Raw genomic sequence first — 9,877 nt, 5'->3', positions numbered from 1 at the left:
CTCATACGTGTCTTCACTTCCTTAATATTACCAACCGCGGGCTGTATCGCTCGGATAAAACTTCCCATTTCGCCATATAAGCTTAGATCGTAAAAGAGCCAATTCACATTTATTTCTGAAACGCAGCGAAATATGTCAGGAGAAGCTGCAATTAACTGAACTGAATGTTGTAAATTCTGAAGCATTCCCTTGAAGTGAAATTGACTAGTGGCGCGTGATTGCGTGAAGGACGCACGTGCGCAACTGCCATTTTCATTCTGAGGTCCAACGACCCTCGAACAAATTCGTAAACCAGCAGCCACAAAAACCGTAAAGTCCCCACGTGAATTTCATTTCTGTTTTTTAATAATCTAGCTGCGGTGACGTGTCACTTACAGTGTAAAACAGGGCTTTCAATGGCAATATAGAAGAGCAAGTACTCACTCTTTAGAGAACCTGTTTGCTCCTGACAAGTGCCGGCACTCTCCCATTGAATGTCTTCCAGCAGTGCCCAGAAGCGCGGGTACTCTCCTTTTCAAATTCAAGAAGTGCGTGTACTCATTACCTGGCAGTAAGTGTCCATCTAAAACAATAGTTTCTAATATATACAATATGCGTTATTCACCACAGCTTTTAGATTATTAAAAAAATATATTTAAAGGTGTATTAAATACATTTACGGAGATTGAGAGTTTAGCAGCATATTACACTCAGTATAATAACAACACAAATTTATTCCGTACAAGTGCTTAATCATATTTAAAAATCGTGACTTTTGCCTTAAAGTGGGCTTCGGTGCGCAGTGTCCATTTATTCTCGGTTCCCTTTCTTATTTGTACAATGAAGAAATGAACATTGTAATTCTGAACTCATGTTAAAGACATATAAAGCAATTGTATCCTCGCCGGGGCAGGTGCATTCACTCCTCTCTCCCGCCAAAAACAGAGTGCCCAAGTATCTGTTCGGTATTTCCACCCTCGGAGTTACCGACACAGGGGGGCTTAGCAATTCTAGGGGTGGGACCGGAAGAGGGCAGTGCGAGAAATACCAGAAGTTAAGAGGTACCCCTTGAAGGTACCCTCAGAAATTAGCAATTATCAGAGAAATCTATAATCCATCACCCGTTTCCGATAGTTATTCCTCATTTTCCCCGTTTCTGATACCCGCAATTTCAGCTGTTTTCATCAGCAGGATGTGTCCTAAATGCACAAAACCGAAGCTTTCATTTTGGTTCCGCATTAAAAACAATGTACACAAATGGCCTCCAGCTAAAAAATCAAAACAAATAGATGAATAGCCCCGCCAGCAAGACCACCCCACGTCCAAAGTGCAAACACGCCAAAGAATCGCTACCTCACTGTCCCAGAGTCCAGCCTCCCTGTAGCAGTCCTCCTGACATAAGAACCCACTTCAGGAGAGGTGACATTTCGCTGACTCAGAACATGCCTGGAAGCGGCGGTAGGATGTACATGGCACAGCATTGCAGATTTCTTTTACACAATTTTGAACTTGCACTGTGGTAAAAAACCCGAGGCACCGGCAAGTGCTCATCAAACGCAGGTTGATTCACCACAGTTGCGGATTAAGAAAGCGAGTCAGAAACAAACTCAAAGTGAACAGAAGCGGTTCTAAGTTAGTCCCGTAGAAGAAGAGGCCGAGAGACACTTTCTTCTACACTCCAAGTGCTTCATTTATGTCAGTGCTTTGGAAAAGATGAGCACCGGAATTTTCCTTCTTTTTTGTGAATCAGAATTTATACAACATCATCAGGCTTCAATCCAGAGCAGAAGAGACAGAGGTAGAGAAGGAAGAGAATGGAGGAAGAGGACAATAGGGAAACAGCAACAAATGGAGAAAGCAAACAATAAAAAGTACCTGCAAGACTGACATTAAGAGACAAGTAGTGAAGGGGATCAAGGAAAGAGGCAAACACGACAAGGCAGCACTGGCATTCTGTAACTACAGCGTTCAGCAGCGCTGGTAGTAGGGTCCTAACAAAAACTTTGAGCCCTTGCGGATGCATGCGCACACATGCAAACACACACACAACATGACATACCTATAACTACGAGGACCGGCCATTGACCGTGATGAAGTGTGTATTTACTATTCTAACTCCAAGCGCACTTTGATAGTAGGAAAGGTTATAAAGTGGACCAAGGCAAACATAACTGGACTTCTAGTTTTTCGATACACGTTTGAAACTACCTAAACACACTACGGCACTGGTCCTCAAAACACACGGTCCTCACAAGGATAGTGTCTGTCTGGAACTGGCAGTGTTTACCCATGGCATGAGGACGGTTCGGGACTCACAGTGTGGGACACACACACACACACTCTCTCTCTCTCTCTCGAAATAAGCACTGTAGATGTCATGCTTCCTTACAGCCTGAGACAAAAAGGAAGACTGGAATAATAAAATCGAAAAATAATGGTGCAACATCCTAGGAAACTTGCCAGAAACAGGGAAGAGGGCTGCAAAAGATGTCTATGCATGACACCAAAGTAACTTCTAGGCATAAAACATAATTCCGGGGATTTAACTTGACCACATTTGTCTGACATCTCAGCCCAATAAAATACCTATTTGTGTCTTTATTTTTATTTTTGTGAACTCCGGCCAGCAACCTACACATTTTCCCCTGCTTGATTTAGGAATTCACTTTGTCAGGCAGAGCTCATATCAACATTCAAATATAAAAATACAACGCAATAAATAGAATGATAGCAGACTACAGAGCAAGAGAATGTGGCATGTGTTCCATACTTCTATGGGGGAAATCTTTTCACTCAAATGTGTAAGGATATTATTTACTCAAAAAAGAAAGTCACTACACCCTGTGAAGCTAACAATTGACAACCTGCTTAAAATCAACCATTTATTAGAATTATAACTTTAAAGGTGTATGAAACAAGATTAAAATAGATATAAAAATAACATTTGAATGTTTGTTTGCTTTGATATTCCAACCCAGTGCTTACGGCAAGAACACTACTTTGCTATTGATGGGGGCAGAGATCGCTAAAGGAGGTTCAGACTGATGCATGCCACCTACCCAGGGGCCTGAGAAAATCCAAACCAGAACAGAAGCACATCAGACCACTTTGAATCTTTGCACACCAGGGAAATCTACTCTTTTAATTTTAACTAAAAAAAAAAATCAAATCTGGGTCTTTAGTCTTTCGTTGAGGACAACATTCATGTCTCTTAAAGTGGGAAACATGTTTATCACATTTGAAGATTTCAGCAGTCCTCCCAGAGTCAATATAAATTATGTACGTTTGTTAGCTTCACTTTCACACAGGCATTAAAACTCCATCTTTGCGGTTTCCCATTTGTGTTTTCACTGTGGTAACAGTCTTCACAGATTCAAGTGCTGCTCTGATTGCAGGGGTTTTGTGGTGCACAAGAGTGTCTCAGAACTTGTGGTGTCCCCACATCTTTTCAAATGGCGGACACAAATCTGTCCATGTTGCTTGTGTAGGAGGTGTGTCTGAGGTAAGGGTTGGCTGCACTCATCTGGGCATTGCTGCTGTTGTACGCTGTCAAGGAGGTGTATTGACCTGGGGACATCCTCCCGTAGAAGTCCGTGGGATCACTGTTCACTGCGGGAGAGCTAGGCATGGCCAACCGCCCAGGAGCCCCAAACATTGGGTTGCTGCCCTGAGGATATGATCCCTGGTTCATTGGCATATGCCCATTGGAGTAGGAGTAGCCTATGGAGTTGGATGGTCTGCTTGTAATGTTGCCTCCACATTGGCCTTGATACCCACTAAAGGTGCAGGAGCTGGGGGAGTTCCTGTCTGGGCTCATGGGCTTAGTGGGTTGCTGTAGGGTCTCAGGACCGGCTGGATGCCCTATCAGCGTGTTTATGCTGAACATCCTAGGATGGCTTGTGCTGTAACCCGGGGATGGTGCTGGATAGTACACTGAGTGGTGGGGGGCGAGTGGCTGGCTATAGGTTGGGCTCACCGTCATGTTCTGATACACTGGATTTCCATACGGTGGTCTGGCTACTGCTCCAGGTGGGAAGAGCCCAGGGTCATGTATGTAAGCTGGATAGGTGGTGAGGTCAGTGCGTTTGAATCTCTTCCTCCGCCTCAGGAAGCTGCCACTGTCGAACATATCCTCAGCGTTGGGATCCAATGCCCAATAGTTGCCTTTGCCTGGGCGGCCAGGCTCACGAGGAATCTTGATGAAGCAATCGTTGAGGGTGAGATTGTGGCGAATGGAGTTCTGCCACTTCTTGGGGTTGTCCCTGTAGAAGGGGAAGCGCTCAGTGATGAACTTGTAGATGCCGCCAAGGGTGAGCCGGCGCTCCTGGGAGTTAGCAATGGCCATGGCGATGAGCGCGATGTAGCTGTAGGGTGGTTTGCCCCTCTGCAGAGGTCTCTTCCTCCTCCTGCCTTTTGGGGCCTCCTCAGATTCGGGGTTGTTGCCTGGACCATTCACCACCGGAGAGACATCCTTCTCTACCTTCACTACCATGGCCAGGCTTCCAGGCTGTTGTAAGATGGCACCCGCAGCAGCAGCCCGACACGGAGACTGCTGGCTTTCTGCTGTCATTCCCTTGAGGTGTGGCAAAAGAGCAACTTTTGCACAGTTACAGCTGGAGAAAACTTAACTAGAATTGGCAGCAAGCAACAAACGTTCTTATAGTACCGAAGGTTTGGTTTCAATGAAGTGAAACAATCTGAAGATATTCACAAAGTGCCTCCCAACGCTGTTGACAGGATTGCCTACAAGTGATATTTGTTCAGACACACTGCAGTCTTTGTCAGACTTTGGAGAGTCTCATTAAGGCCAGATCTTGAAACACATCCAAGTGCCAGACACGCTTATATATTTTTTTCTCGAGGGTGTAGCCTGTTTGAGGAGGAAGCTGCATTTAAGTACACAAAATGAGGTCAACAATACATCCCACGGAGGTCTCACCATCAACCGCATCAAACCGAGTTCTCGTGAGACTATAGACCTCACCACTGCCCAAAATAGAAACTCCAGCTTTGTAGACAGTGAGGCAAAGCTTCAATAGGAAGACTCTAATAGGTCAGACAAGATCCCTCTGGTCCCAAAAATGTGGCGGGTGTCTGCAGCCTGGAGAAAGATTGCACAAAACAGGCCTAGTGTGGCTTCAGGCGGACTTTTTCTCCAATGCCTGGACTCTAGAAATTACTAGCACCTTGCACTGTCAGTCACACTGCCATCTGGACTTCCCACACCTCCTCTTCTTCCAAGGCAGGGAAGCCTCTGAAAGCCCAGCAGGAAATGCACGCCTTAAACAAAGAAATAAAGTGTGTTTAGTATGAACAGAGATACGTTCAGTTTGTAGCAGTGCACACTGATTTAAACAGGCGTATATCATTGAAACCAACTTCCCTGACACATTTACAATGAGAATAAGTTTCAACAACCATAAAGGGAATGTTTTAATAAAGTATTATTGAGTCTTTGTACCGAGGCATAAAGATGGCTCACTTCAAACCTAACAACAAAGAGTCCTGGGCCTCAGTGGCCAAGCTCAAGAAAGTAGTTTAGTGTCCACCACTGATGCAGGACACACATCTGTGCCCACTTGCAGTAGGACCTTCCAATAACTCTCCACTGTTTATAACAGGACTCACCAGCTATACACCTAGTGCCAGAATCTGGCATTCTTATCATCTTTCAGTTATTTGCCCCTGGAAGACCCCAGAAATTCGACAGGGTATTATAACAGCAACATCTAGGTATTGTGGAAATGTGCAGCGGCCTTGGTCCAAACACTTTATGCAACTCAAGGAAGAAAACACAAATTGTATGCAATGCCTTAAATTCTAATTCGGTAAAATTAACATCTACATTGTAGTTCGAGGGTAAACAAAGTTTTCAAGTGTCATTGTGTAAAATAAATATTGTCTGGGTAATTAGCCCACAAAAATGGCAGTGCAAAACAAAAGCATGCACTCACCATTTTGCAATCCCTTTTTTTTCGGTTCGTGGGAGATTTTGCATGCTATAATGTTGCTGCAGCAAGAAGAAATATTTCACCAGTGTTATTAAACAAAAAATCTTTGCAATTGTATTGAATGGAAATTCAAGAACTTTCCATAAATCTTTGGAAGGGGTGCACATTCTACGTACACTTTAAAAAATCTAATTCTTTGCATGGGCTACTCAATCCAGGCGATCCTCTGCATCACAGCTCGACCCAAGGTCTTTGTTTATCTACTAGCTTGTCTTAATGACTAATAGGTCTGGCATATGGCAGATATACTCGGGCGCGGGAGTGGTCATTGAACACACTTCGAAAGGGGGCAGGGGAAGTCATATTGTGTTACACCGCTGCAGAATAAGGTCTGTGCTTTCCTTTCTGTCATGTAACTCCCCCATTTTCTTTTCACTTAGTCTGCCTCATTAGTCTCTCCTAATACCAGAAAAACTAAGACTCCCAAGTGTTACCGCATTAAGAAGATAAATTAAATATTGAATGGGATATCAAAGTGTTAAAACAGACTCAAATGAAAATGTCAATACTGCAAACATCAATATGGTGATTATCACACTGCAGGGCCTGTGTGTTTTTCGCTGGTGTTTAGTTATAGCTGAAGAGGCTCCTTTAACAGGGCAAATGAGCACAGAATTATTTAGGATGATTTATTTTGGTTTCATAAGCCCCTGAAGGGACGCATAAAGCGTTGCCGTAGACATAAGCACATGCAAAGAAATAAGTGATTAAATTGTAACAAATGCGTATATGAGAGATCACAAACAATGTGAGTCTTACGTTCCTTAACGAGAGCAAACCCTCAAGCATGTCGCCAGCTACAGCACATCTCTTCCGTGTGTCATTTCCTACTATTATTATTCGAACGACTGTCGTCACAAACTGACATCTGACCACTGCTGCTCTACCACTGAGGGTCCTAAGTGACAACGACCTCCATTCCCTTCCCTTCCCTTATCCGTGTCTAAGATAAACTACGTTTTTCGTTTGATGACATTACAATCATATCAGTGCTGACCACGCAGGACCAAAGGGAGCACAGAACACACAGTGAGAGAAAAAGCGCAGAAAAACTGGAAAAAAGGAGTGTCCACCGTGACGGGCATTATCAGCAGAGAGAACTTATCAAAAGCGGCAGCACACCCAGGGTCCATGAGAGGGGGACAGCCCTCGCCGGGAGGTGAGTGACCTCCGAGGCACAGCGGACTTCTGCACTCCCTGGCACATGCCTAAGGCGCCCGGCGTAGCACATGGGCCCTGGCCACACCCAGGCATGTGAGGTGGACTTAGGCTCTGCCGTCCTGCCCTGGAGCCGGAACCCGGATGGTACGATGGGCCACTTTAATTACAAATTCTACAGAGTTTATAAGAGTTTGAAAAGCGTCTAATGTGTGTCCCGATGGCAGCATCCGTGTGCCAGTCACACTGTGTACCCTGCCCCACACTGAGTCTGCAGAGTCCGTCTCCTTACCTCCACAGAAAGCAAGTTCATGGGCAGAGTGCCTCCCTCTAGGCGTCCGCAGTTCCCCTCACTGCCGGGCCGCCTAACCCTAACCTTTAAATAGGGCAGTCGCAGGTACCTGGAAAGGCTGCCGAGCTCCCATGAGCGCTGTCACAATAAGAGTCCTCGGCGTTTACCTGCTGAAACCTGAGATTCCTGCAACCTGGGAGCACCAGGCCCAACCCCTCCATCCTCAGCGAAGGGATGAGCAGCGATGAGGGGGGCACAGCGGCCTGCACAGCCTCTCTCGGGCGAGTGACGTCAACAGGACCCCATAGTTAGTGCCTTACTTGAGGAAGACGACGATTGACGCCCTACAAAATCACCTGCGACCAGGAACAATACCAGCAAAACCAAACTACTCCCTCGGAGAATCAGCAAACAATGCTAAAGTGAAAGACTACTGAGAAGTCACAGTGTCGTGGCTTTTCCGAAGGGCGTCAGTTTTCTGGGCTACTATAGCTGACGAGGCATAGCTGCACGTGAGCTTGCGTGGATAGGTAAATGAATGAATGAACGAATGCAGGATGAGTATGGTTAGATTTAGATCACAGGTTCACTGGGGTCAAAACGAAAACATTGATTAATAGATGAATGAATGTCCCGCTTGCTGTTGCAGTGGCAATTTAAATGGTCATAATAATAAACTGATTAGCATACCGTTATTATTACTTTGTAAATAGATTGAAGATGCTTTCAAAGGTCTGTAAAATATAGTATGGACTATTTGCTTTGCAATTTATGTATGTTTTTCTGAAATTAAGGTTTCTATTGAACTATGGGCCAGATGGACAAAGACCTTTTGCAATTCTTAATGCTCCAAATCCATATTTCGTGCGTTAATTAAATGCAAAACTGCCTTTTCTTATGTACAAAGGCCTTTAAGAAATCGCACACATGGATTTCCTATTTGTGATTCCTATTCTGACGTTCAAAGCATTTCCCTAATGTGATTTGGACATTTAGGAGATGCAATTACCACAGAGTTGAAGTTGGTGGTAACCAGGTGCAATTTAAAAAAAAATAACCAAGATGCTTTGTTAAATTGCAATAGAGCACACACATGCCCCTTAGGCATATGTGTGCGCTACAGGTGCACCCCTATCTTTGGGGTGAATCAAGGGGGGTCTTTTGCCCCTTTGCCATCCTTGGTTTTGCATTTCCTAAATAACGATTTCCTAATAAGAAATCACTATTCAGGAGTTGCAAAACCGACCCACTGACTAAAATGCATTGGGATTTCTTAATATCGATTTCCTAATAGCGATTCCAACTTTGCAAGAATTGCTATTAGGAAATTGGAATCTCTGTACATAGTGTTTTGCTTTTTTTAAATAACGATTTTGATGAAGTCTCTATTTATACATCTGGCCCTAAATTTTTGTTGTAAATAACTTGCGCCCCTACTACACACAATTATGTGATCAATAATTTCACTGCAGATGTTGCAGCAACATTATCAATGATGTTATCAAAGATGTCATGACTGCTGTAATTTGTGGGATTATTATCAGTGCATGGCGAGGGCGCAAGTTATAGTTACCTTAGGGCACTAGTTATAGTTACTTTCAGTAACTCTAACTATAACAGGTGAATTTCTATGGTTTGGTAAGTTTAAATGTGAGCCTAACTATAACGTCCCTGTACCTTTGTTTTTTTAAGTGAATTTCTATGTTTTTTAAAATTCTATTTCCAAACTAGAACTTTCCTGTAAGCTTTGTTTTTTTCAGTGAGTTTCGATGTTTTGTTAACGTAAAGCAATTTTCATTACTATACATCCTTCACCTGTGAGTGGTTGCTGTTGGCCACAGGGCCTGGCCTGCATCCAGACCCTGCAGCCAACCCCCCTGACCACCCAAACCCACTCTGCACACAGATGTTAGGCTTTGCACGATGGGAGCTGGCCACGGCGTGTTTCTCTGAATGTGAGAATAGATGTGAGAAGGTGTATCTGAGGGTGAGAGTGGGTGTGAGAATGTCTGTCTGGGTGTGAGAGTGGGTGTATCAGTGTCTTAGTGGGGGCATCAGTTTCTGTGTGGGTCTGTGAGTGGGTGCGTGAGGGTTTTAGTGGGTCTGCAAGTGGGTGCACAAGAGTCTGAGTGGGTCTTTGAGTGGGTGCACAAGGGTCTGAGTGGGTCTGTGAGTGGGTGAAAGAGATTAAAAAAGAGAAATTGAGAAAGAAAGAGAAAGAGAGGGAGAGGGAGAGGGAAAGAGAGAGTTTTTAGGCTTTGATGGATGATATACCTACAATGAGATATTTCTGGACAAATTGAAAAGAAAAATGTATTTATCAATTAAAAATGGCAAGATCACCTTTCAGTATGAATCTTAAACTTTTAAAAGAAATGAAAGTAGGGGAATGCCAGCAGACACACCTGGACTAGACCCCTCAGCTTTCATTGTGAAG

The 9,877-nt window shown here is 44.2% G+C and overlaps 1 protein-coding gene across 1 annotated transcript; it reads right to left on the bottom strand.

Moving 5' to 3' along the window:
- Window positions 1-585: 585 nt before the first annotated feature.
- Window positions 586-7,804, bottom strand: FOXE1 (forkhead box E1). The gene is made up of 2 exons (XM_069236554.1): window positions 7,441-7,804; window positions 586-5,259 (listed from the first exon to the last, which is right to left on the bottom strand). The coding sequence occupies exon 2, from the start codon at window positions 4,547-4,549 to the stop codon at window positions 3,428-3,430; it is 1,122 nt and encodes a 373-aa protein (XP_069092655.1). The 5' UTR covers window positions 4,550-5,259; window positions 7,441-7,804; the 3' UTR covers window positions 586-3,427.
- Between the last annotated feature and the right edge of the window lie 2,073 nt (window positions 7,805-9,877).

Source organism: Pleurodeles waltl, chromosome 1_2 (assembly GCF_031143425.1).
Source record: "Pleurodeles waltl isolate 20211129_DDA chromosome 1_2, aPleWal1.hap1.20221129, whole genome shotgun sequence".
NCBI lineage: Eukaryota > Metazoa > Chordata > Amphibia > Caudata > Salamandridae > Pleurodeles > Pleurodeles waltl.
Note: the sequence above shows the minus strand (reverse complement) of the source record. Positions and strands in the feature narration are given on the sequence as shown.

What these genes read in the sequence shown, in the direction of transcription:
- FOXE1 (XM_069236554.1), bottom strand. Translation starts at nt 4,549, where the DNA reads ATGACAGCAGAAAGCCAGCAGTCTCCGTGTCGGGCTGCTGCTGCGGGT.